This window comes from Rhipicephalus sanguineus, chromosome 9 (assembly GCF_013339695.2).
Source record: "Rhipicephalus sanguineus isolate Rsan-2018 chromosome 9, BIME_Rsan_1.4, whole genome shotgun sequence".
NCBI classification, from domain to species: domain Eukaryota; kingdom Metazoa; phylum Arthropoda; class Arachnida; order Ixodida; family Ixodidae; genus Rhipicephalus; species Rhipicephalus sanguineus.
Window position 1 is genome coordinate 35,454,593 of NC_051184.2, and position 27,265 is coordinate 35,481,857.

The window sequence follows — 27,265 nt, forward strand, 5'->3', positions numbered from 1 at the left end:
GGGGTGCGAGTCAATTTTCCTTAATCATGCAAAACATTCATGGACTTGACAGCATCAATAAAAGAACCCTGAGGAATAGCACAGTTCTTTTAACCTAATGTTGCCGTTACCTTGAAGCAAGGAATCTGTGCTCAACATCTAAAGAGGTATCACTAATGTAGTGTTCAGTGGTTCCAGAAGAATACTGATAAGCAATACAAGTTACTAATACTTGGGAAATAAACAGCAGCACTACATCACAGTTATAACGGCACACATACGCTTGCTTAGCGAGCTAATGCCATTTCATGCGCAGTGCATAAGCACTAAATCGCGAATTAGGAGAGAGAAACAAACATCAAAGACTGCAAACAGTGCTCATTAACACTTTCAAGTTCACTTTAATAGGAAAATATGGCAAAACGAAAATATAACATTGGCATACTCCTGGAACTAATAACTGGTCAACAACATGCTGTAGCTAATTAAGTCTTGCCAGAGCAATTAACAGCACCACCAAGCTACGGCCGGAACTAAGCGTATAGTTGGAGCAAAAATTTTGTGGACCGACAACAGAAAATGAAACTAAATCGCCTAACATTCACTTCCTTGCCATATGTATCTGGACGTTGCAGTGGCTGCCATTTTGTAGCACGGCTGCTACGATCCACAAAACCTTTGTTCTAGTGCTAGTAATGAGAAACTGAAGTGCGCTCATCAAAAATGCATTAAACGAAAAGCCATTTAATGTTAGGCAATATCTTAAACAAGTTGTGGACAAACAGGACAGTTGGCATTAGAGTTATGGTTAGGGGTGTGCGAATATTCTGAAGCTTGGAGTAATAAACCGAATATGGTCCTATTTGATTCAGTCTTTGAATAGTTTTCGAGCATTTCAAATTGCAAATGCTGTGTGATCGTGCACAAATTTATATATTTAATCCTGGTGACCTTAGCGTCATAGGTTGGCAAAATTTACTCGTTCACAAATGATGTTGCTTGCTTGGGCTCGCTCAATCTCAACAAATTTCCTTGTTGAATTTGCTCAAGACTGACGGGTCATAAGGATTTCGAGTGAGTCTGTTGACCTTTGAGTAGCACAGACATAAAACACAAGAAAGTAACACTGATCAAGCTTTCAGGGAGCCAGACTATCTTGGCTTAACCGCTATCACACTTTCTGATGAGCCTTGAATAGGTAAATAAACTGCTCAATTGCTCCCAAGGCTCCATTCGCGCTTTCGATACACATCACCTTGACATTTAATGCGATGACAGAAATCCGCCAACATGAATGTACTAGAATGCAAAGGTTGTTTTACATAAGTTGTGATGAAGGCTGTTATACCCCTGTCACACGGGGCAACTTAAGTGCACTTTGAGGGAGTGCACTTCGCCTCTAGTGCCATTCGCACGCTGTCACACGGGAACGTTTAGTGACACTCGCTGCAAAGCGCACTTGCCGGCGAGTGCGTTCGCCAAACTCACTTCGCCGAGACTGAGTGTCTAGCCTCGACAGCAGTGGCTCAAGAATAAATGAGTTATTATCCAAAACCCAGTTCATAGCATTTTTGAACTATTGTTTTCTTTATTAGGAATATTCTTATGCATTAAAACATACTATAACACAAAAAACTACTTTGCTATTCTCGTTCTCGGGCAGTTTACAGCCACGGCTGCCAGGGGCATGCCCAGCGCACGCCGTGCAATGGCTGCAGCTGCCGCGTTTGTGCGTAAATTTTATTTTAAGGGCTGGTTATAGCTGTAACACAGTATTGCTTAAAAGACATAGCCTGAAATAACAAATATCTGTTGTGCTACTTTATTACCCATCGCCATTACAATCATTTCCAAAGTGCACTTCCCTTTCTTGTGTAGCAGTGCGCTGCCAAAGTGCCATTCTGGGGGCGTAAGTGCACTCGCTCAAAATGACACTAAACTTGCCAGTGTGACCGGGGTATTATTTGAAAACTGCTTCACATTCTATCCATATATGCTTCTGAAACTATTTGATTCAGTCTCGAATATTGCATTCGCACACCCCTACTTTTCAGTATGTCTGTACACGCACTACTGTTTCAATGATGAAAACTAGATGCGAGCATCAACAATATGCAGAGACACTAAAGCCGCAGTGCCATCGGCAACAGCTTGTGATGCTGTTTCCGACTGTGTGTTTGAAATGTTTTCACTATTGCCCAAAATATTCCAGTTGAAGAAAAAAAGACTATTGTAACACCTTGACACATTGATTCAACATAAGACATGCCTGCACGTGCACGCTTACATCTAAAGTTATATAAAATTAGTTAAAAGTTTACAATGCACAATGGAAGCTTTTATGATGTCTTCCACGTGGCTTACTTAAAAGCAGAGGCCACAAACTTCAGCTGAATGCCGCATCCAACAATGTGACGTGCACGACAAAATCATAGAAGTGGACACTGAAATAAGTACATGACGCGAACGCAAGAAGGGCGCAGTATGAGCAGATTTCAGCTCCAATTTATATACATTGTATGTACACAGCATCTATCGGCAAAACTGCGAAGCACAGCCGCAGCAATGTGCTTACTAAGTACCAGAGCTGTATGCGTTTTAAAGCAGCTACCGGTACTGCTATTGCAATCCTTTATCTGCAGCCTTGCTTGATTTGAGACACTCTTGCCAATGCTAGCAAGGCCTACCTCTGCATTGCCAACTACAACTTTTCTTAGAGAAAACTTTGTGTTAAAATAAAAGAAAGACCTATGCTCTATGTTTCATAGTTGACAGAGAACACTGCAGGGGCTACCTATGCCTGTAGTGGAGTCATAGGAATCTTTATCACTGAGCGTTCTGTAGTAAACTGGTTATTGGTATAAAACTTAAGCGATATAACTTTTTCAGCGTTATAACTACAAACATATAGAGCCAGTACATCATATCATACGCAGTCTGTAAACATTTTGCTCCTGATACGCGGCACGCTATGTTTTGATCATGATTAATGGGCGGCACACAATGAAAGCCACAAAAAAGTCTTGCTGCACCCAGTGCTGCCCTAGTTAGCATGAACATTGCAACTGTAACTTAAAAATGCCAATATCACACCACCACTGCATAGCACATTCACATTTGTTTGATTTCTTCACAGTATCACAAATGCAGGTGCTGTAAAAGGTTGCCGTAGCCTAAACAGCGTGACCTGTCGAGGGTGCAAGACATATCGCATCAATTGGCCGGACAAGAAAATGCACAAAATCGCAGTTATCACTGCTTGTCACCACGCTTTGAGAGAGCTTCCCATTCATACAAGTGCCTGCGGCACATGACACTTACAAAACCTGCATAGAACAACCTCCGACGAGAAACGAACAAGTGGCAATGCACACGCAAAAGGAACATGTAGTGCTTGTGACAGCCCCCCGAGAATACACTTGCATTATCACTTGCGACAAGCTACAAAAGGCACACGTGGTTCTGGCGAAGCAGGCGCTCTTAATTGCTACTGAGAGAGGCATTCTGCAAGATGGCGCCGTACTCGTAGATGACGGAAGTATTTCAGCAGCTCGCATCACTAGTGTAGCATTTTATAGATGAAGCAGAAAAGCACTGCTAAGACAAATCTAGGCGGCCATGCGCTGTGCCCCTTTCAAGCAGCAACCAGACTTCATAATAATGACTAGATTACAAGACAGACTGGTATCCTTGCTCCCCCACGAGGGGAGTGTCTCGGAAGTGATTGGCAATGACGTGAAGATGCTTATTAACAAGACAGTGCCACTTACTACCTAATAGCTGACGTGGCTAGCTGATTACTCTGCCTCTTTACTTTACACTACTTTACACTACTGCAAAAAAAAAAAAACGAGAAGAAAATCCATGTTAAGAAACATTTACCCTATCATTGGCTCTGAGAGCCAAGGGCTGAGGGCATGAAGTTTCTTTTTCCTTAAAGGGACTGACGACTGGCCAGAATGTGTGATGAGATCCTGGCCATTGCCTTTCTACAGCACTATGCCTGCGGATGAAGTGAACTATAGTCGATACTTGCAACGCGCTGCTCGAACACACAGAAATACGCACAAGACAAATGTATGTATGTGCACAAGACGAGCGCGACATTCGCGCTCGTCTTGTGTAGATAGATCATCTTGTGCGCTCGTCTTGTGTGCATTCTTTTTGTGCATCTTTCTTTGTGTTCACGCAGCGCAATACAGGTATCGACTACGCACAATCAACTAACCCCTACTCTGGCTCTTTTAGAAGTGAACCATGTTATAATAATACATAACCAGATCCAGATCTTATATAGGTTAGTATCACACAAGCAGCACAGTTTTATCTGGACGCAAGGACGAGTATATAAACCATAGATGCAACACGATGCATGCGTAAGGACAAACACGCACATCGAAAAGAAAGCTCCTTTTTTTTAGCTGCGAAGCAATGCTACCAGCAGAACGCTACTGCAGAACGAACTATAAATGAAACGCGACACAGGAAGTGATCGAAAAGGTGTGACGAAGGGATTTCACTTGAGCCAGTCACTAAGAGTCTACAGCTTCCTGTCATCCTCTGTCTTATACAGCAACAGCATACAGACTTTTTGAGCATGAAAGGGAACATCTGCGTTTGAAGTGAAAGCTGAAATGCTGCTTACTGACATCTGCACTGCAATACTGCAGGAGAAATTTCCTGGTGCCAAATTTCTTCGTTTCGATTCGAGATGTTACAAGTTGAGGTTAGAAGTTACATGATAAAGGAAGTGGTTACCAGTAACTGTCCAAGACTGCAGAACCTGCCAATGTGCTTCATTCTACACACCTCGTTTGACCTAACCAAGAGGCCTCGGGCTAGAATAATATTTAGGGCATCAACATGTGGCCTGCTAACATCGTTTCTCTCATCCTCTGTTCTCTGCACTGTCCAATTTTTCAACACACTTGTGCGAGCTTCAACAGCGCTACCAGCTCAAAAGCTGCCATCTTGGTTAGGGCAAGTGCGGGAAGTTCTGCTTATGAAGCTTCACGTATCGTTCATTGATGGTTCAAAATTTCGAGTGTTCCCTCTCACATTAGTGTTCGACCAGTACTAGAGTTGAGAAGTTGAGCCTACACGTGAATCAAGTAATGTAGCACTTGTGTGCAGGATGCAAAAATAAGCAAGGAAGCATGTCGGCTGCTACGGACTGATCCTTGCATTGGCTACTTTGCTGATGATAGCATCTGCGCGCGCGCGCGCACACACACACACACACACACACACACACACACACACACACACACACACACACACACCACACACACACACACACACACACACACACACACACACACACACACACACACACACACACACACACAAAGCATTCTCTAGATGAACATTAATAGGTGCAGGCTAACTTTTGCTGTTGTGAGCCACTGTATATCAATAAAGGAAGTCAGCTGAGCAAGGTAAATTGACCAAGCTTGCAAGTTCTTAGCCATTCTTAATACAACCACTAGTTTTTTTTTTTCTAATTACAGAGCAGGTAATACACCAAAGACAATGTAAAGTAAATGTACTTTAAAGTACATATTAGACAGTTACAAGCACAAGTTCACAGCCGTAACGAGTGATGGGGCAAATTTAACTCTGGGTAATTAGCCACACATTTCAAGACAGTACTCAGCACATTCAACAGGATCAACCTCCACGGAGTATGAAGAGTGGTATTGCAGTCAACGTTGCTGTCTTGAAAATAGCTCTCGACAAGCAAAATAGGGTGAACAACCAGAGCCTTTTGTCATCTGTACACAATTCTTGCAGTTCCTTAGGCAAGACACGTTTCGTCAAGTGGTCATTAATTATGTCTCGCAAAATCCACGCCTTTGCAGTTGAACACAGTGGCTTTTCCGAAAGAGAATTTTAAATCGTTTCGTTGGGAAGGTAGCATTCCGTGATTCATTTGGAGTGGTTCAGTGTGACACGAAGTGTTCCATAGATGGCGAAATTAACAAACCATAGCTCGTCAGCAAGAATTTAAGACGCAACGCGCCCTAGACCCCGGCTTTACATATGACGCTTTCAAAACAAGCGGGCTGGCAAGCGTATAAGCAAAGGCACATTTCTACAGCACAGTGACAGCTACTCTCAGCGGAACAGCTAATGCACACTCCTTGCCACACCGTTCGCTAAAAATGCAAGGGGGACTGGCACGCCAAATACCTGGCTTTGAAGCTATCCGAACCTGAGTTAGTGCAACAAACAACTCATTGTTCAAGAAAAGACGGAAACGAGCGTGTGCCTGCGACTGCTCCACTTACGCAAACGCAACACCAATTCCTCTGCTCCTTGTAATCTTTGACACAGAGCTGCAGTGCCAACCGCTGTATCTGGTACGACGCTCAAGTTATGGTAATGTGAAATTTTGTTTTTCTACGCACTAGGCTTGACCAACCGCTAGCGCTTCTAGGTGTGGAAGGAAGTCGGCCCCTGATCGTATGCAGTAATGTGCTAACGCACTTCCCACACGCCTGGAAACGTCGTGCGGCATAGTTCAAAACGCAATGGAGACAGCGGCCAGATGCACATGACTAGAATCTGAACCGAAAATTTCAGCAGGTCGAATCACTCTTCTTTGCCTCTCCACTATTTCTGATATTTCAAGTTACATTGGTGGTGGAAGTTCAGGGGAAGATGGAAGCTTGAAGAGATGGAAAAGTTATATTTTTAGTTACAGTTTTCAAGTTACATTCGTGAAACACAGCAGCTTACTGCGTTTGTCAGGCTGTGTTTTGAACATCCCTACTACACAGAACTTGCACGGCACTGTTATTGAAGGGACTGATACATCTCTTTCCTGTACATCTTGTTATAGTACCACTAGAAGTGGTTTTAGTCAGCCGTCGCTTTTGCACTTGTCACTGACGAGGCTCATAGCCACGGCAAGAACCCTGCTATGCTATATACAAATTGGCACGGTAGCCTAAGGCCTACGTCTGTGACGCTGCAATCACAGTCATATGTTTTGATTCGATTATCTTTTTAATTTTTCGAGACAAAGGTTGCGTCAAGGACCCCCTAACCACAGTCAGCAGCTGTCGGCTAAATAATGGGTCATATTTCGTTCCTTCGTCATATGCACGTTCCACTCCGGCCAGCCCATCCCCTATGCTGACGTGTGCCAACAAGCACACTGCTCAACACACCTGTGGGATGTTACGGGAGAACCAGAGAAACGGCCGATCCACGAACAGTAAAAAATAAAACAGCACCTGCTCACTTCCAACAGTAAGTTCAAAATAATGTGCGATACTTTGGCTCAATGTACAATGGGCGCAGTGTCTGTCACTTGGCGTGTTAGTCGCTGGTGCGGCGTTGCAGCCCTCTCAGCCTGTTAGAGGGTGTAGGTCTACCTTGACCTTCTCCTTGAGACTCAGCATGCCCACCGTCGGAAAGAGACCGCCCTGGGGCATGGCCATCTCTCGCCGACCAACGTGGACACCGTTCAGTGTGAAGAAGACCTGCCCAATTCAGCAGGGAAAAAAAAAAAAGCCTCAATTGCCTTTTTGACATTTCACAGAATATGCGGCATAACTTCAGTAAACAGAATTCATGTCAAAAGACAGGACGTACAAACAAGGACACAAGAAGGACAGAAGGTTGGGTTAGGTTAGGAATATTTGCCAGAGTGAATATTGGTCGCCTTGAGTCGCTTCTTGGTCGCCAGTTGCAATGGTCGCGCTACCAGTGCTCATCGCGAGTGTGAACGAGCCTTAACAACTATGTCAAGCGCTCACCTGCACTAGGGTTCCTTCAAGTGGAATTACATCGTACTTCATGAAGTCATACTCGTCGTTGTCGTCCCCTTCCAACCGGCCCTGGTCATCATTGTCTATGGCGTCTCTGTTGGGTTCGTTGGGCTCCACGTACTCGCGTGGGAACAGGATGCCACAACCCATGATGTCTCCTGCGACGACAATAGCTCTCGAATGGTAAAATAGCATCCATGTAGTCGAATTCCTCTACAACAAAATGGCTTGCACAATGATGCATTTCTTACGTCTCAGGCCATATTGCAAACACTAAGGTGCACAACCTACCCAACGATATAACTTGTATATAACTGTGTGATGAAAAGTTATCAAATAAGGAATGTTGCGGGAGTCGATGTTTTGACAAGGGACTTGGTTAGGTTAGGTTATGAATAGGGGTGTGCGAATATTCGAAATTTCGAATATTTTTCGAATAGTGTTTGCTATTCAATTCGATTCTCACTGGAATTTTACTATTCGAACAATTCGAACTTCCCAAAAACAAATACAGTCAATGTCCGATTGAAAGTGACCCCTTCAGATTTTCATATGCTTCACCTCATTACACTCTCGCATTGCGGCAAAGCTGCCCTTCAAGCTCCGTTACGGTCGAACTTTGCCAAGAGACAGTCAACGTCCGATTGGAAGTAGTCCCTAGATTTTCAATATGCTTCACCTCATCACACCCGGTTATTGCGGCGAAGCTGCCTTTCAAGCTCTGCTACAGTCGCAAATGTACTGACTCAAGAAAACGCTGGTTCCAACAAGGAGATGAAAGATGTGGCAAAGGTGGGGGCTCAATTAATGCTGTTTTGGACCTGAAATTTGGGCAGGAACTCCGAAAAATCGGAAGCCGAAGCTTTTTAGCATCCAAAATTTCAGATGTTCTTATATATCGGCGTCTACGAGGCAGATTTGGAACTCTGGACTTGAAGGGAGCACACCCTTGTCCGCCACATCAGTTGGGCTTCCACAGAAGTTGAAAGAGGAGGAGAGGCTGAGGAAATGGCATCTTTGCCTATCACGTGTAAAATGTTGTCGGCAACACTTTGGTTGCACCAAATCACGTACATAAATCAAATTCGGCCTCTACATTGCCTCATTCTGGATAAGACAACTATGAAACACCACCCCGCCAGTGCTTCATCAATCTAGCGAAAAGAAACACTTTCATGTTGCTATCTCATAAGGATATGCTTAGAAATCCTCTCTAACTTTTTTTTCTGCAATTTTGCTTCGAAGTATTCGAAAAATATTCTAGAAATATTAGAGAAATATTTGAAAATTATTCGATTCGATTCGCACTCACACTTCAATATTCGAATTCGCTTCGCACCCAAAATTTTGCTATTCGCACAGCTCTAGTTATGAATCTGTTCTATTGTAGTGAATTGCACAGAGTGGGCGCTCTTGGCAAAGGCATCACGACATTTAAAAATTTATCGCACTGATTCCAAGTTATTGCATCATGAATTGCATCATGCATTATCAATATATCGACCTATCTTGTGACCCCCCTTCTATTTTGATACATCCAGGCTTTCCTGTACCGATCGACACAAGCTACAGTGATTCAGTAATCTAGGTAGTAGAAAACTGGCTTTCATTTTCTTTATTAATGCACACACAGCACACGTTTGCTAGCCCATGTGCTGTATCTATACCAATAAAAAATTTTTTCAGCTATATGACAGTCAAAACGTTCTGCATTACCTTTCTGGCACTTGGGTCCAAACCGTGATCCTACACCACTTCCTACAAAAATCTTTCCATCATCTGTAATCAGGAGGAGAAAGCTTTAGAAGAGGTGGCAAGAGACCGACTTGAGAGTTAGTAATAATCTCCATTCCTGCCTCTTCAGCCTTCTGCCAGTTAAACTGTATTATATCTGAATTTCATGCGACATCAGTACATGTGTTACCACGGCTCAGCAGATTCCAACACGCCGTGTCAGTTCAGCTGAAGTCACAATGGGCAAAAGAAATATGATTTCCCTCGACACTATATACGACTCTGCGCTTTTGTATATTGAATTCTATTTCCCCATCACAGGAATTGGATGACAAATTGAACTCATGGCCTTCCATTCAACAGCTGAGTGGAAAGAAGTTACAGAGCCACTTAAGTTTCTTCACGTGCACTGAATGCGAAAGCAGTGTGTGTCTGGGTGTGACAATCATAGCGACATCTATACTATTTCAGCATGCATGTCACATGACATGGTGTCATAACTGACGCAATCACATGACATCAAATGTCATCACACGATGTTATGTAATAACGTCATCACTTGGTAACGTGACTCAAGTGCCATTTGCTGGGGATGATGCTGGGTTTTTCATCCAATGGAGCACATAATGCTTCCACATTAACAATCATCAAGTCATTGCGGCAAGCTGAATTAAAGTAAGTCTGCTGTAGACGGTAGAAGCAGACTTCAGAAAAAGTTTGCTGCATCTTTTTTAAGGCACACAGGGCTCACCTGCATGGTAGGCAATGGACCCTTCGTTCCAGCCAGGATGCCTGTACCTGGGATAATCCTGCACGCAATTCAAGAATGCATCAGATCAGTAAGCATTTTAAATTTACCAGGAAGTCTAGAAACCTCTTGCTGGAGCCGTTCAAAGAATAAAGGCCCCATACAAAAATGAAGAAAGCATTTCAATGAAACAAAACATTCCAGAATCATGTATTACATGCTGTTGGAAGTCAGCAACACAAAATAATGAAAATGAAGCAAGGCTCTGACAGGTGTTCAAATGCATCTTCCTTTGTTTCGACTGAAAAGTTAGTATATAGTCTTTTCTCAGGAAGCAGAAAGGATCCTTAGTACTAAGCCAGTATTTAATCGGCTGTTTTCTGCAGCAAGTTTTATCATATTACTGCGAAGAAAATTTTGCTATTGGCCTAGTTGCAGCCTGCATGTCTTCACTATCGTTCACCGATCAAGTTAGGTGCGTTACTAAGTGGCCTTTGCAACTGTGGCCATTTAAAGCTGCTTTGGTGCAAGGATAGCAGAATCTCAATAATTTGAGTCGGTGGATAATCTAATAGCTGGTTCCAGCAAAGTTGTATAGTCAACTGCCAATTTTTCGGACTTCCTAGGGACCACGAAATCGTCCGAAAAATCGGGCAGTACGAAAAAACAAATTCATGCTTTTTTATTCTGCTCAAGTGGTCAAATCGCCACAGCCACTTTCAGACTCTGCTACTGTCTCAAACAAATCAACTCACGAAAGCGCTGGTTCGAAACTACGAGATCATAGACGTGGCAGAGGTGGGGGCTTCAAATAATGCCTTTCGGACGTGCAATTTGGGCAGAAAGTCCAAAAAATCGGACGTGAAATAGCTTCAGCGTCCGAAATTTTGGACGTTCTAATACATTGAAGTCTATGGGGCTGGTGACGGTGCTGCGAAAGCGTCCAAATTTTCGAGCATGTCCGGAAAATAGGGCGTCCGAAAAATCGGCAGTTGACTGTCTCTGGAGTAGCTCCCATAAATATAAAAACACCGCCCAGCAGTTAATTTGAATAAAACTTCTCGCTCCGACAGACAGCCTTTCGGGAAAACGTCGCAGTTTTCTTTCTGAAGAAAAGAAAAAAAAAAACTTGCATCACATTGCGTCTCACTTCGACATGTCTTCAAAACTTTTGAGATAACGCGATCTTTTGAGATAACGCGATCCCGGAACCAGATCGCGATGTGCAGATTGAGATCGTCTTGATCCCAATCTGGCTTGATCGTGATTGTCTTGATCCCAATCTGGCTTGATCGCGATTAAAAGTGACCGTGTATAACAGCACATGACCCGGATCGAGCCTCATCCAGATGGGCCCTGATCGTGAACAAAAGTGTGCGTGTGACACCAGTGTAAGAGAACTAGGTTTGCAAGTACCCTGTGGGCGAGGCCAATGGCAATGCAGCACTTTTCTCCAGGGTCTAGAATTTCCAGCTCAAAATAGTGGTTTGTGGTGCTGAGCGGACTGCGCGTCTGAGCCAAGCCGACGTCCACCATGCTGGTGCCGCGGCCCGAGTACTCCAACACCTGCAAAGGCAGATTTAGACATGTGTAGTTGCATCACATTTGCGCAAGAATGCTGGTGCACAAGTCATACTGGCCTGTCAGACTGCTCTTTAGAACACACTCTGCATTTCTATGAAAAAAAAAAAAAAAGTCTCAAAGATGAAATTTAACACCTATGTCAACTGGGCTAATTAGGCAATTGTATTTTCAACCACCCATTTATGTTTCTCAAAGACGGAATCGTTAATTGAAAATATGCGAGACTGATTTTAAGGGTCATGCTTTCCACTACTCTTCCTTTGTTTGTACCATAAGAGATTGGAATACAGTGGAACCTCGTTGATACCTTCCCGCTTAGTATGATTCCCCAGCCCTACGCTCGCAATCGTGAGAACTGAATATAACCCAATAGAGCTACGTGTTAACAGGTTCTGGTTAATACATTCCCGGAAAATATGATTATTCAGCAGCAAGGCTCAGCACCACGGCAAACTGCGGACATACGATACATACTGCAGCCAAAAACTCTTATTCAGGTGTGCAGAGAAGCCCTTCTTGTGTACTACTTGTGAAGCTCCGCTGCGTGGCGACGGCGACTCCTTCGTCGTGCCTACCGTATTTACTCGAATCTAACGCGCACCTTTTTTCCGGTAAAACGAGTCCAAAAATCGCATGCGCGTTAGAATCGAGTACCGAAAAAAAAAAAAAAAGAAACTCGGTTATCATATTGCCATCGGCATTTCAAAATGGCCGCCTCCTACGCGCCTTGGCCATTTCTGCCATTATTGTTTCAGTTTGTACGTGTGCTGAGGAGATTGTCATCCCGTTCTGCGTTCACATCGATGGCATGGAAGTGCCGACTCCAAATACTCGACGAGTGCACCACGATGCAGCATTTAAAAGAATAGTTATTACATGTGCTGAGACGGGCGGAAATCAGGCCGCATCGCGGTCGTTCGGAGTTCCCGCAACGTGCGTGCAAGACTGGCGCAAATAGAAGCAGAAGATTTTTTTACAGCAAAGCTTCACGAAAAGGTTTCAGTGGACCAAGGCAGGGCGGGTTTCCCGAAATCGAAGAGCATTGACAGTGACAAGGAGTTGTCCGACAGCGACAAGGACTGATCCATTACGCGACTCGTATCGCCGCCGTAGTGGTGACAGTTTTAGCGGCAAGGCCCTCTTTTTGACTTTGTGTTTTACTTTTTTGAAACTTTAGTTCTTTAAAACCCAAATACTTGTTCTTCTGAATGTGCAAAGTTTGATTCCTATGGACTTTTTTGTTCTTTTCTCTCACGAAAAAATGGGTGCGCGTTACAATCGATGTATTACATTTTTTTTTTTTGGTCGCGGAAAACGGGTGTGCGTTACAATCAAGGGTGCGGTAGAATCGAGTAAATACGGTAATTTCCCCCCTCCGCGCCTCTTCCGAATTACTTGACCGTCCCCTCGTGTCTTGTCCACATTGCTCGATTGCCCTTTCAGTCATTGCCTCAGCTCTCTGTCAAGCTAACACCGACCCGAAATTGGCGTCAAAATCTTCAAACGGTTTTCAAAAAAAAAATGTGTCTTTTCTGTAGCACAGTGGTTTCATTCTGAGATTTCACTGAGCACTGCAAATCCTTCATCCGCAGCACGGTACGTAGATACGTACTCGTTCCACACACTTTTGTTCAGACCCCATGGCTACAACAACAGCCAGGAGAACACTGCGGAGCTAACAATGCGGCAAAAAGAATGGATGCTGTCGAACATCTCCAGTCTGCTACGGTTTGGTATGAGACCTACGGAAATGTACAAGGGCGCACACCCCGCCGCTTCTGCACAACACACCGCGCCACGTAACCATAGCAACGCTGCCATTGTGCCCAGTGCGTATGGCCGATAAGACGTCATTTTCTCCACACTTTTCTTCCAGAGTACGTTCATTTTTCTCTGGCTGGACAGTTCTGCCTACTCGCGTGTCGCCAGAACTTGCCAGAATCATGGCAGTTCTTTCCTTCCTCCGTGGCCAGGACAAATTTGTTCTGGAAGAATTCTGGAACGTTTCTGGCTATCAGGCGCCAAAAAGAGACTATGCACGCTTGCCGCCATTTTTGTAAGGACTTGACGGATTGCAATGCGGGCATTTGGGGACTTCACCTTCAGTTGCCACTACGCTTGGCATTATCTTCTAAAGCCCGCTCCCCTACGCAAGATGGTGTTATTACGAGTGGCAGCGAACATACCGCCGCATGTCTCAAGTTAAGACAGCACACTAACTGATCTACACGTGTGTGCAACGTAGTACGCAATAACCGCGAGCAGTTGTCGTTTTCGAAGACACTATCCCTTTTGCGGCGAGATTTCACATTGCATTGTACCGCGACTGTTACGTGCACTGCGTAGAGTTACACTCGTTAAGCCATTAGCGGCGCAGCAGTTTTGTTCACGGAGGAGTGAGTCGTGCGTGATCTCGTGCATGAACATACGTGATCGCATCCCAACTGCATATGCTTAAGAATATCGCTTCAGCACTTTGGCAAACCTAGCCACATATTTACAAGCGGGCAATTACGTCGTGTAATTGATGAAGCAGAGCACAAAGGACACAATCACGCACACATAAAAATGACGCAATCACAAGCGCTTGTGTTTGCATCATTTTTATGTGTGCATGATTGCGTCTTTTGTGCACTGCTTCATCAATATCATGGCTCATCAACTAGCCCATTAAGCAACCTTGATCGAATAACTAAGCACATTAGCATTGCGTAGCCATTCAACTCACGGGCCCATTGAGATGGACGTCGTGTAGCCGTAGCCACTCGTCCTCGTTCGAGTCAACGCACATGAGTGCGTCTTCGGTAAGTGAGCATGAAGTGGGCCGTCCCTCTCCCAGCAGCCGAACCTGATGGCCGGGATCACGCATGACTATGGCGGGATGGAGACGCCCAGACACCAGCGAAGTGGACCTCCCAACCTGCAGAAGGACATTCTTCTTAAAGGAGCACTGCAACACTTTTTCAGGATGGTCACAAAACACTCCTGATCGGTAGTTGAGGCTCCTGAGAACATGCGAGCGAAACACTGTAGCGCAGCATGTGGCCTGGAATTTACAATTCATTTTCGAAGTCAGCCAGAAATCGTTCCCTCCTCTTTCTACAAATGATGCCATGTAGTGCCCAAATGACCGCACCATATACCCAAATTCAAGGCCATTGGCTGATTTGAGCATCATGTGCTGCATAGTTACCGTGGCCACCGTGGGATGCTGCCCCATGCCAACGCACGCGATTACACAAAGTAAGCGTTGGAAGAAAAAAAAAGAAAAAGCGCTCAAGGTCAGAACGCGCCTGTGACGTAACTTCTTTTCCCCGTGTCATCCTTCCCTGCTTAGCTTCCAGAGCATTCGTCAGGACGAGATAAGAGAGAAAGCAATCACAGCGTGCGACAAATCTCCTTAACTCCGCTCATACTTGGCGGATTCGAAAAATTTTTGCAGCGGTCGATTCGTGAGGCAACTAACTCCTTTTATGAAGCCACTCAATGGTTACTTCGAAAAATGTTGCAGGGCCCCTTTGATTATGTTCCAAACCTCGAAAAAGCTGTGACAGGGAACAGAATAATAAAAAAAAAAAGGAGCACTTCCCGTATTGGGGGCAAATTGGGGGCAAGTGAAGCTTGGTGTGTGCGCACCCGACCTCTGAATTTTTTTTCTTTGTTTCTTTCTTTTGCATTGTGCAATGCTCCCTTCTAACTTTTTCCTTCCTCCATGCTGGGAACTGGACTTTTACCCACATGCTAAGCAGTGCAACATTTCCGTTGCTACAGGTCATGCGTGAAACAATTAAAATGTGACAATTAAAGATATAAACGAAAGAAGGGGAATTTTAAAGGGGTCATGAACCACTTTTCCAAGTAATGATCTAATGGCCTCAGTATCGGAGTGTACTGCCTCCCGAATCGATTGCCGCAAAAATTTCTCGAATCCGTCAAGAATCAGCGGAGTTACGGGGGTTTGGCGCACGCTCCCAGCGCTTTCCCTCTTTTCTCGTGCCAACGAGCGCACTGGAAGCTAGACAGGGAGGGATGGCATGGGGGAAAGAAGTTACGCCAGCGCGCGTCATGAAACGCGATCGCTCTCCCGCTGTGATTCGCTTGCGCGAGTGCGGCTACCGTGTACTGAGGAGTGCGGCGCCGGCAAGTGGCGGCACCCCGCGGCAAGAAGCGCATCTGATCCGAACGCCGCTCTCGATTTACGTCGGCTATCGGCCAATAAGCATGCTATGTCTCTTGCAACGTACAGCGGACAGACGCCCCGCCCACCGACGAGAGTGAGAACCGGCCTCTGTTTGAAAAGAGGGTGCCTGGAGAAACGGCAACTTCGCGCTCCGCTTGTGGCCATTACGCGGCGCGCACGACTGTATTATTTGGCAGAGCAGTTCATAACCGTGTCAGCTTTCCGCAGGATGTGTTTTTTCAATCAGCCCAAGGGGTGCTTCATGACCCCTTTAAGGGCTCGTTTTTTCTTTGCTAGACAGAACATTAATTAGAACTGACAGACAAGAAAGAGAAGGAAAGTATAGGGGATGTTATTTGTAGTAATTATGACGTAAATGTGAAGGAAATAAAGTGGATGAAAAGATAACTTGCCGCCGACAGGTTATCTTTTCGTCCACTTTACTTTCTTTAAGTTTACATCATAATTACTACAAATAACATCCCCTATACATTCCTTGGCTTTCATGTCTGTTAGTTCTAGTTAACAGTGAAAGGTGCAAGATGCAATGAGAAGTGACCTCGATAAAAGATCAGAATGCAATATTAGAATGGCTGATTGCCCACAAACCCACAATCTAGACAGCATCAATTATTGGAAAACAGTGCATACAATACGCATGTGACCGACACACCTTCGTGGGCCACATTCCTGTACACTCGCATTTCTGTACGCTTGCTGGCGCAGCGTCTTTCGCGAATTATGCCGCCGCCACTGCCACCAAAATCTTTAACTCAAAGAAGCTTCGCTCCATAAAAAAGAGTTTTAGTATGCCTGGTATTCCAGTGTATTCCTCGGCATCGGCATATTAAAGGGTCAACGAACGATGGTAGAAGCATCTTGTGGTGCTTCATCTGACCGCAGTTACAGATCTTTCTTTTTCTGTTCAACGAGTGTTCTTGTAGAAGAAAGGTTCACAAAGGCAACTTGTTCACAAATGCACTGCCACCTCAATCTTAAAGCCAGCAGTCCTTTAATAACTTCACAGAGGCTCAACTTACCTCTTTGCCGTTATGTGTGATGAAGAAAGTGACAACGGTGCCCCAGTTGCGAAACCGCACCTTGGGGTCAAACGAGAGGCCGCAGCCAATCCTGTCACCAGGTCTGCAGGCCACTCCAGGCATGCAGCTTTCACACTCTGATAGCCTGTGAGAAATACGGGCACAACAATTTAGCTAATGGCACTTTATTATATCAAGACTTTCATTACGCTGAAGTTCATTATATCAAGGTTCAATGGTATAACGCGGCCCACAGACAAAACACCAGTCAACCTAATATCGAGGAATCGCTCAAAGCAACAGTGATACTAAGGGAGGTGCCACAGTAGAGGGCTATGGATCAATTCGGATCATGCAGGGCTCATTAATGCACACCTAAATGAAAGTACACAAGCCTACATGCATTCCTTAGTTGAAATGCGGTGGCTGGGAATCAAACCCACAACCTTGCTCACTGCACCAGAATGTCCCAGCCACTGGGCCGAAGGGGCAAGTGGGAAGATATAAACAACGGTACACTGGCGCTCTCGAGTACAATAAAGAAGGGTCAAATTAATCTGATGCCCCATGCTACAGACTCAATCATGCTGAAACAGTGGCTTATGGATGTAAAGCCTTTTTTTTTTATAGGTGATATACAAGTATAATTATAGTTCAGTTAACTTGTGTCTATTCAAACTGCTAAGAAGCATATGTCTGTGTCTAAATTATTTGTATACACCTGCTTGACTACGTTAATTCCGATATGAATATGATGCTACATTTGAAGTTCAAAGGCTTGAAAAAAGTCCATGTGGTTGCGATGAAACATTGTGAAAGGTAACAAAACCTTAAGCACCAAAGCACACATTTAATACAAAAGGGTTGTCATATTCAGCGTCCCTCTGCTGCAATCTGCTAGCCTGCTAACTAGCTAGGATTGTAGAATGACTGCCCAAGAGGTGTTGGTCGCGCGTTCAAATCCCAGACCTGGGCAAGTTTTTTTTTCAATGGCAAAACTTTTTATTTTCTGAGCAATCCGTACAGGCTACCTTTGTAGCTGCATGCTATGAACAGATGGGTGAATGACAACATTTCCCTTTCACAAACATTCATTCACTATGCAAGGTTCTGCATAACTGATATGCCATGCATACTGATAAGTTCAACCATCACTGCGACAAACAATGCATGCAATAAAGAATGTAATTAATATTGCAATGATTAGTGTGTTCAGGGAGAATGATTGATTAGAAAACTACCAATCACCTGCCCTGGCTGACTCGGCAAGCAAGCGACAGCGCGCAGTCCCACTGGTGCATTCCTGTACCGCTGGGACAGAGGAACCCCAAGACTAGGTCGGCCGTTCCCATGCCGATGAGTTCCACTTCAAAGTAGGCTCGTGACGGACTCGCTGGTTCCACGCCAACGTACAAGCCAGGGTTGCCCTCAGACCCTGCATCGTAACTGCAGAAACAAACGTGCGTACGCCAGATCAAACCATGCAACGCTAACAGATAAACAAGTCAAGGAAGGCACAGGAGGCACTCTTGTTGTTCCTCAATAAATTGTACTATATTCGGTCTCAACCTAAGAAAAAATGTCAGCTCCTCCCACAGCCTTTGCTGTCCCTATCAAGAGAATTTGCATATGTGCTCCATTCAATAGTGCTTGCTCATTTCCGAGGTGTCAAGCACTTCCCTAGGGTTTCAGATAGCCGTCTTTGCCCATGCAGACCGGCGTTTGTGTCACTGGTTTTAGGTCAGAAACTTGAACATCTTAGAAAATATCGTCAGTGATTCTGACATCGCTGCTCAGCTAAACGCAATGTTTCTGTTGGTAACGACGAACCTTTAATTCTTAATATGTGTAGTGTTTACACTGGCCGAGAAAAAAGTACTTACGGTTTGAGCAAAGACCAGCTAGCATGACTGTTCTTCACAGGTGAAAGGCAGGCGCACCGCAGTACTATGGACGGAGCTGCCATTTACAGACATGTGATAAAAAGAATTTGAAGTGGACAGACAGAGAAACACCTGGCCCCCTGTGGGAGTCAAACCCACAACCTCTGCATTCCACAGCGGTGCACTACCAGCAGCGTGTCAGCGGAGGTTGTTCCTTCATCCACTTTCTTGTGTATTTGTTTAGTGTAACCCTGGCAGTATTAGCAAGCACCAAATGTGGACATGATCATTCATGGAGGTCGATCGCAGGCCAACTGTCACAACGCCACCACTGCTACAAAACGTTCTAGTCATAGCGGTCCTTAGCAGAACAAATACAGAAGAAAAGTAGTCAGATCTACTGTCATTCACAGCATGTGATTTGTACTTTGTGAAATGAGCCTAGTGGACAACAAGGTTGGGCTGCATATGCTTTCAGCACACTTCTTCACAAAAGGACAGGCAAACTATCGCATCATTCTCTATGTGTTATATAGCTTTGGCAAGTCGTACAGGTGCACGCGTGCACATCTGCAGACGTCACAACTAGCAATGGTGCTAGAACAACTGAAGCATGTGATTAACTGCTCTACGGGACATTACCACTGACACACTGGAAGGTACACAAGTTCTTAAGTTGCTTTTCCAACAAAACTAGGCTTGCTGCCATGCGACTGGTGTTACGTATCACTTGGTATTACAGACCAATCGCACTGAATAGAAGGCAGAACTATAACATGGCCCTGTGCTTCGCTGTGCCCAGTTATAGTGCTGTTCTCTGCAGTGTTGAAAGCCAAATTGGCAAAAAGAAACGCAATGTTTGACGACTGTGCTAAAAGAAACACCATCAGTTAACACACTGACTGTTTGCAAATTTGCACTTCAAGTCAATACAATGTAGGTGAACATTCAGTTTTACTTCAAGAGGATTTCTGAAATGTAATAAATAAGAACTCATCCTACATTAAGTGTACTTGAGATGTGTATTGCGAATAGGTTTGTTTGTTTGTGTGTGTGCATGTACGTTGTCTGCGTCGTTAGAAAACGCTTCTAATGATGCTGACAGGTTGTCTAGATGATGCAATGAGGGTTACCATCCAATTACTGAAAGAACACCAATGTTGGCCAGGTAAAGCACACTGAATCAGTTGCTCACACCTCCATCCCATTACGAAAATCTTTAATAACAACAAAAATAAAACAGAACACCGCGCTGTCAGCCGCTGATGGGCCCTTGCGACTTCGCTCAAAGTGCGTTTCAATCTACCACCAAGCAGCAAATCGAAAAGCGTAAGGGTTGCTCAACCCACTACAATCAACTACGCTAACACCTGTAGCAAAACGCGGAAGAGGCTCTTACCACAGCATGTCATCTTCGACAAAGATGTTGTCGACGAACAGCTGCCTCATGTCCATACACGGCTTCAGGACTGCATTGGACGTTGCTGGCAGCCGGCGTTCTAGCTCCATGGTCGCCGTCAACAGAGAGCTCGAAGAAGAGCGAAACCACGGTGCACTGCTACGAACGCGAAGAGATCACGTTGTCAACAACGGTCACAAAGCGTTATTAAGCGTGTCAGCGCGACAGCGTTCGGCTGTTACGAAAGGCTGCTAAGCGTGATTTAGAAATAGTGACGTTTCTTTTTTTCTACCTGTAATAAACAAGACTAGCAGCGCGTTCATCGACATGCAATCTGGCTCGAGGCACAGCGGTTTCCCGGCCAAACGATAGCATTAAACATGCCGTCAACAGTACAGAACGAGTCTGGGATAAGCGGGTGAGTTTTAGTTACCTCGTGGGATCACATTACGGCAAGAATTCCGGTAGAAACAACACGTAAACACGAGCGTTTGAGGGCAATCGCGTGCGACCATACAAACCGCACAGCCAAAGAATGCAAAGTAGCCGGAGACGCTGCAGGTTTAGTTTCGTAAAATTCAGAGAATACTCTAAACCGTGAACTGTAGCGCCAAAAATATTCGTTAGTCGCAAAATGTTCAGAACACATCTAAAGTACGCTAGAGGATTACGTGAAGTATGACGCGATGTCGCACGTAAAGCGAAACAAAGAACCGCGAAATTTGAATTGTGTCTTTCCCACCAAACAGTGGTTCGTCAATATTTCTAAGTTGTTCAGCAATATCACTCGCTCACTGTGGTGCAGCCAACGCATACAAGTGCGCGGTGATGCCGTTACGAGATCTGAAGCAATGTTCCTTTCTTTATTACGACCGATTTAGACACGGGTCCACTCTCTCACGGCTTCAATAACGTCGCCTAGCAACGGCGTGCTTTAAATGGACAACACCGCTGAACACTCTCGAGGACTGTTGTACGCGCACACTTAAATCAATCAGTTATACTGTTTATGACGTTTACGTCGTTACGTATGCGAATCGCGCACCAATATGGGGGCAGTACAACGCAAACTGATGCTGTTTGCGCAAGGAAGTGGTCAGCCGAGGGAAGCTTGCGATCAATCTAAAACGTATTCGTGGTAAGTGAAGCGACGGTCTTCGCGGTTTTTGTTATAGCCCATCTCAAGAGAATCGCTCGCATCTTCTCAGGGACGCCAAGCCAAAAGTGGACGCCTCAAACTACACCGTGGAAAATGCGATCGACACAACCGTCACGAAATGCCCGGGAAACGTCAATGGAGAACAGTTCGTCATACGAAATTGCCACGTATGCGCTTTTACGTTTTGCGACTGGCTCGCGCGTTAGTTATTATAAATAGCGGTGTTTGAATATACGCAAAGTGCGAGAGAAAAGCGACGTACCTGGCGCTCAAAAAAAAAAAAAAAATGTTCGTGCACATGAGAATAAATAACAAACTGCTGCGCGCTCTTTCTTGAGGTTCATCCCATCTTTTTCTCTAAGCACTTCAGTTGTTCCTTAGCATTTTCGCGCGCTCGAGCTAGTGTAGTGTTGCATGTATCCCACGGTAATTCATTGCACGCGTATTTCATATGAACGTTGTTGTACTTTTCAGGATAATTCTTATAAGGTCATCACATATGGTTATGCAGTAGTACATCTATTTGTCAGTTTATGGTGGCCGTCGACTTGGCGCAGAATTCCTTATAATATGTGCATTTATCCTCGAAGCTGCCACCTCAGAATCATTGCACCAGAAATTCGTTATGCCAAATCTCGTACAACGCGCGTCATTCTGCATGGTCTTTTCCACTCTGGCAGTCTTGCCTGAATGCGCGCTCCAATAGTGATGCCGAATATAGACATTATTACATATACATACGCGATTAATTTACATTATGAGATTGCCCTATTATCGTTATTATATTATTTAATGTGTGTATAACAAAAGAAGCATATAGGTGACCCCTTGTATATACTTGTCCTCAGCATGCATATTCTCGAAAAAAATTCCACTTGGGGTGAAGTCTGGGAGGTCGGGTACGGCAAAGCCATCATATGTCCTCTCTGTATGAATTAGTACCCAAGCTGTAATACTGTAAATGTAATGTATCAACTCACAACCTTTTTATGCAACCACGCCTTCAATGCAATCGGATGTACGAAGAAGTCTAACTTGCTTTTCCAAAAATACTCTGAGGCCCATTCACGAATTTCAGAGTGCCACTGTAGATGAATCAGGAATTAGGTGGGACTGGTTAAGGCGCTACTGTTCATCATGCTACATGCATTCCAAAATGGCAGCCCTACCGAAACCAAAGGCACTTCTCTCCCCTCCCTTTTACTCTATAACACGTGCCTCTGAACGTCAACCACATTGATGTCGGTTGTCAGTGTAATGCGTTTACACCACAGAAGCACTGTCATGTGTGGCCTACTGTGGCTCCAACAATATACACTATAACCCGAGTTTTTCTAGAGAAGATATATATATATTTTTTCAATCCCACCCTAAAATATAACCTTCCATGCAGAATGCAAGCCTCTACATACTGGACCACATCAACTCAGTGACTATTGATGACTGCGTCAACTGCAACATTGTCCTTGGCCCAACGCAAGGAAGGTAATGACACTCAATACCTCTATAGGATATTTCTGCTGATCTGCTCTCAGTACTCCGAAATCTGTTGGCTTACAGCGTGTTCCTGCGAAACTGCAACAACGTGCGGCTTGCATCCGCATGCCAACAGCTCCGGGCGCGTGACTGCTCTGCCGTCGATTCCTGGCTTTGCTGCTCCACTCAGCCATCCATAGAGTCCTGCTCCGAGATGCGATTCGGCTGTCTGACGATGGCGTATGAGCAGTTCCCAGGCAAGTCTACATTCATATCACTAATCAAATCGATGTGCATGGTGTGCATGTGCACAATGTATTCTTTTCTATAAGGAAGGTTCCTCATTGACATTTCTTGATTATTTTTACTTAGCCTGCCTGTTGCGTTCTCATTATGAAAAGTAATAAATGTATGGTTAATTCCTCATATACATGCAATGGCCAGAGTAAAAAGTCAGCAGGAAGTTCTCAAAATGCGTAGAAGTCTACATTAAAATTCGTTGGACCAATGATAGCTGAATGCATCAGAACTACAAAATGATGTGCATGAATCCACGCCATGCACAAATCCAAGAAGGATGTCTAGACAAAAGCCCTTCCATGATACTCTTACTAGCTGGCAAAAGATTCAATGAAAAGGCTTCAGTCCAGATGTTCGGACCACCCCCCTGCTATTTTCACTAAGAGCTTTGTGCACAGCACCAGTGCATGGCCATTTTCAGTTGATTAATTCATTCTCACTGTGAAATCTGCTAGCCTTCTATCTCAGATGGTAGAGTGACCGCTCGGGATATGTTTGGTCCCGAGTTTGAATCTACAACCAGACTGAACCAACTACGAAGCTTTCCTTCTGCAAAATCCATATGGATACGTATGGTAGCGTCGCGCTAAAAAATAGGCGGACAACAACTTTTCCCTTTTTGTAAGTTTTCCGAAACAGTTGCAGCCTGCAATATGAGAAACAAAATTAAGTGACACTGACACAATGATTTACTCCTTTAGAGCAGCTACAAAAGGCCCAACTCAGTCCATTCAACAACCATTGGAGCGAGGTGTACGACTTTACTCCAACACCGCCAGAGCCAAACTGGTCCCTGCTACCGCCAGAGGCAAGTGTCGATTGTAGCATTCTCTCGACAGAGATTTAACGCGCGTACGCTCACGATCAGGAATTACTGGCGCTGTCTGTGACCTGTAAGTGATCCCTGACTTGATGGAATTATGAGGGCGCATTTGGTCATAAAATAAAGCTAATTAAATGGTCCACACCATATTCAAGTTATACGTGATTGTGAAGTTGCGATAAGGAGTGAGAGAACTCGGAAAGAGTGCAATGATCGTCAAGAGCATCTGCGTGTTGGCCAAACAGGTGATGCCACAGACCCTGGTGGAATCCTGTCCAGTGCCGGTGAGCTTGGACTCCAAGACAAGCAATGTGCCGCTCACACTTGGACCCAGCTGCAAACGCGACGTTCAGGCAAGTTTCACCACTCAGTGCATGATGATGCTACTTTTCATTTTTCTCAGCAACAGCCATTGTAAAAGCATGCAGTGGTGTAAATTCCTGAACAATCGCAAGGGAGCACACACACCAAGCCACAGAGGCCCTTTTGTTTCCATAAATAGTATAGGTCTTATTTTTAATTATAACACTCCTAGCAATTTTTTTTGTTATAATGCGTTACGGCATAGTTTTTCTTCAGCTTCATTCCTCATTGTGTATACCTTTTAAAAATAGCGTCCCGCAATTTACGCCTGGAAACTTTTTTTACAGCATGTTTCTGTTTACTGGCGATTTCTTTTTAAATAACACAATCATGTCAATGGCTTCCACCAAATTGCCTGCATAAGTAAATCACAACCGGCCATTAATACAGGCAGTAATACTGACTTTGCGTATTAAAGCCCAGCGTAATAAACATTTGTGGCATGTCAGAAAGCTTGTACTCTACAGTCCCTTTTGAAAAAAAGAAAGCAGCTTTCACTTTTGTACTTTGTTCCTGCTCTTTGTAAGGGTTTCAGATTTCAGAGTTGGTTTTACTGAGAGAGCTATACTTAACTGTGGAGCAATTTAAATATGATATTTGAAAGATAAGTCTGAAGAAGACGATACTTGTGATGGTTGTCTCCGCAAGTCTGAGCACAAGGAAGGTCAAAACCCTCCTGACCCCTCCCCCCCCCCCGACCCTCCATGGTTTACGCCTGTGGTTATATGTGTCTTGAGTGCTGAGCAGAGCACAAAATGAAGGGGACAAACTGTGGTTCCATCCCTGTATCCTCTTCCTTTCGTTTTGTGCTTGGTGCCTGGGACATTGCACTAAATCTACAAACTAACCCAAACTTCAGTCTCTCTTCCACATATATTGGCTATAGGACACCCTCCAGCTAGATATGCGCTGTCGTTGTCGGGAGCATCCTTGCATCTAACAGATTCGTAGGGTTGGCGGGACATTGCAAGTATGCATGCAGCACAATATGACCACAACACAGATGGGATCAGCACTGCGTGCTGTTTTGTTCCCAACGTAGCCCTCTTTTGCTTGCAAGTCCTTGTACGAATTGCTAAGGGTGCACCAGAAACCAGCTCAAGAGCATGTTGTCACTGTTCAACTTGGTTATAATTACCAACTAGTGTAATCTGACGTGAAAAGCCAAATTTTAACATACAAATATGATGACTTGTCGGGTATGACCCGGTTCGTTGATAAAAATGGTTTTTATATCAATTTGACGCTGCATCCTGGATTTCGATGTCATTTTGCAGTGTTTGGATCGGACTTCACGAATGCTGCTCATCATATGTGACAATTGAAAGGTCTACATAAGATTAGTGACAAATTTCTTGAACACTAATGTTATGATTACGACAACACCACTTCCATGCATATCTGCAAGGGGCTGCTTTATGCTTGAGATAAATATTTTACATCATTTTATAATTAACTTACAATTTCAGGCCACATGCGATATAATGTTTGAATGGCTCAGGAGGTTAGCATTTTGACAATGTTCTGCATTCCAGGTGAAACGAACTGCTCTTTCTCCCTTTATGTCTACTTGTTGCAGAGGTGCTTGGTGGTGCTCTTCTGGGACAACATGCTGCGGGACAATAGCATGGCTTTTGTACAGGGCATGAAAGAAGCGCAGGTAATGTATATTTTCACGACGCTGCACTGGCCGAGTTGCTCCAAGTCTCGAATATGTGACTAAAGGTACCCTTGCACGAGCCTCGGCAGTGTGCCTGCGATCACGTGAGATTTCAGACCCCTGTCTTATGTATTGGTTTACCACCCTGACAAGGATAAATGTTTTCCAAGTTGGTGCAACATACGAGACGCCTCTTTGCTTTCAAGCAAAAGAAATGTGCATTGTACATTACCCAAAGATATTTATCAAAATGCATGACGAAATTCGCATGCTATTTTGTCATTAGAAACTTCAAAAACATGCCAGCTCCTCTTTTACTACAACTCACTGCTGCCTTTGTTACCCGGTCCAAGGTAGACTGGAAGCTTTCTAGGTTCTGTCTGTGAATGGCAAAATGGTCATTAAAATCTAAGCAGACCACCACTACTTGGTCATGAGATGTAAGTGTAGTAAAATTATACATAAAACAGATCATCTATCAACATACATTTTAGGTCTCCTCATCCTGCGTGTTGCATGTCTCAACATTCTTGTTCTGAGCACATGGTCACAAGTCTTGCACCAGATAGGGGCAGCTGTATTCTCATAACCCAGGCACCACGATATTGGCATTAGTCAAGAAGCCACAGAAGGTTAACATAATCTCATGCAGCTTCAATGACCTCAACTTCACTATCTGGTCAGTTGATCACCACAATGAAAACATGAACGAATGGCTCACTGTGTAAACCAATGATATTTAGATACCCAGGCAAGAACTGTGTCACCATGTGCCTAAACAAGAAGTGAGGAAAAAGGAGGAAGACAGGCTTGTCAAGTAAATGTGAAGCAATCTCTCGGCTACTGTATGCAAGGAGGCAGGAAAGGAGTGCCACTTGCGGGTGCTACTTGCCTCCTGGTGGCACACTACGTAACAGGAGAGTTCTATTCTTTCTCTCCTCTAATAAGCGATTTGAAGGATTCCTTCAGTAAAATGCTCCTTATATGGCCCAAATTTTGAATGGTGAGGGGGCCCTTAAAACAACACCTTTACATTGCAGGCAGATCTCGTACAGACTACGGAAGCATGTCTGGAGGATGGCCTGGCGCATTCAGTGTTCCAGAATGGACAACATGGAAAACTTGCAAAGAAGGGCAAGCAATCTGTCAATGCTTCTGT

General features: G+C 44.5%; 2 protein-coding genes across 2 annotated transcripts; one reads left to right on the forward strand and one right to left on the reverse strand.

Moving 5' to 3' along the window:
* Positions 1 to 360: 360 nt before the first annotated feature.
* Positions 361 to 20,868, reverse strand: LOC119404971 (SPRY domain-containing protein 3). The gene is made up of 11 exons (XM_037671707.2): positions 20,759 to 20,868; positions 20,326 to 20,484; positions 18,292 to 18,489; positions 17,044 to 17,188; positions 14,552 to 14,743; positions 11,656 to 11,805; positions 10,243 to 10,300; positions 9,474 to 9,536; positions 7,746 to 7,915; positions 5,313 to 7,469; positions 361 to 5,189 (listed from the first exon to the last, which is right to left on the reverse strand). The coding sequence occupies exons 2-10, from the start codon at positions 20,433 to 20,435 to the stop codon at positions 7,335 to 7,337; spliced, it is 1,221 nt and encodes a 406-aa protein (XP_037527635.1). The 5' UTR covers positions 20,436 to 20,484; positions 20,759 to 20,868; the 3' UTR covers positions 361 to 5,189; positions 5,313 to 7,334.
* Positions 20,869 to 21,261: 393 nt separating this feature from the next.
* LOC119404976 (protein XRP2-like) lies at positions 21,262 to 24,501 on the forward strand. Its single transcript, XM_049419408.1, has 7 exons — positions 21,262 to 21,463; positions 21,534 to 21,651; positions 22,878 to 22,969; positions 23,045 to 23,217; positions 23,962 to 24,068; positions 24,329 to 24,436; positions 24,487 to 24,501. Exons 1-7 carry the CDS (start codon positions 21,375 to 21,377, stop codon positions 24,499 to 24,501), a joined length of 702 nt encoding a protein of 233 aa, XP_049275365.1. The 5' UTR covers positions 21,262 to 21,374.
* Positions 24,502 to 27,265: the final 2,764 nt, after the last annotated feature.

Coding starts and splice junctions, on each gene's coding strand:
- LOC119404976 (XM_049419408.1), top strand. CDS start 21,375: ATGGGGGCAGTACAACGCAAACTGATGCTGTTTGCGCAAGGAAGTGGT. Junction 22,970..23,044: donor CTTGGCCCAACGCAAGGAAG/GTAATGACACTC, acceptor GTTGGCTTACAG/CGTGTTCCTGCGAAACTGCA. Junction 24,069..24,328: donor GGTCCCTGCTACCGCCAGAG/GCAAGTGTCGAT, acceptor TTGGCCAAACAG/GTGATGCCACAGACCCTGGT.
- LOC119404971 (XM_037671707.2), bottom strand. CDS start 20,435: ATGGAGCTAGAACGCCGGCTGCCAGCAACGTCCAATGCAGTCCTGAAG. Junction 17,189..18,291: donor TGCCGAGTCAGCCAGGGCAG/GTGATTGGTAGT, acceptor TATTTCTCACAG/GCTATCAGAGTGTGAAAGCT. Junction 14,744..17,043: donor TCACACATAACGGCAAAGAG/GTAAGTTGAGCC, acceptor GTCCTTCTGCAG/GTTGGGAGGTCCACTTCGCT.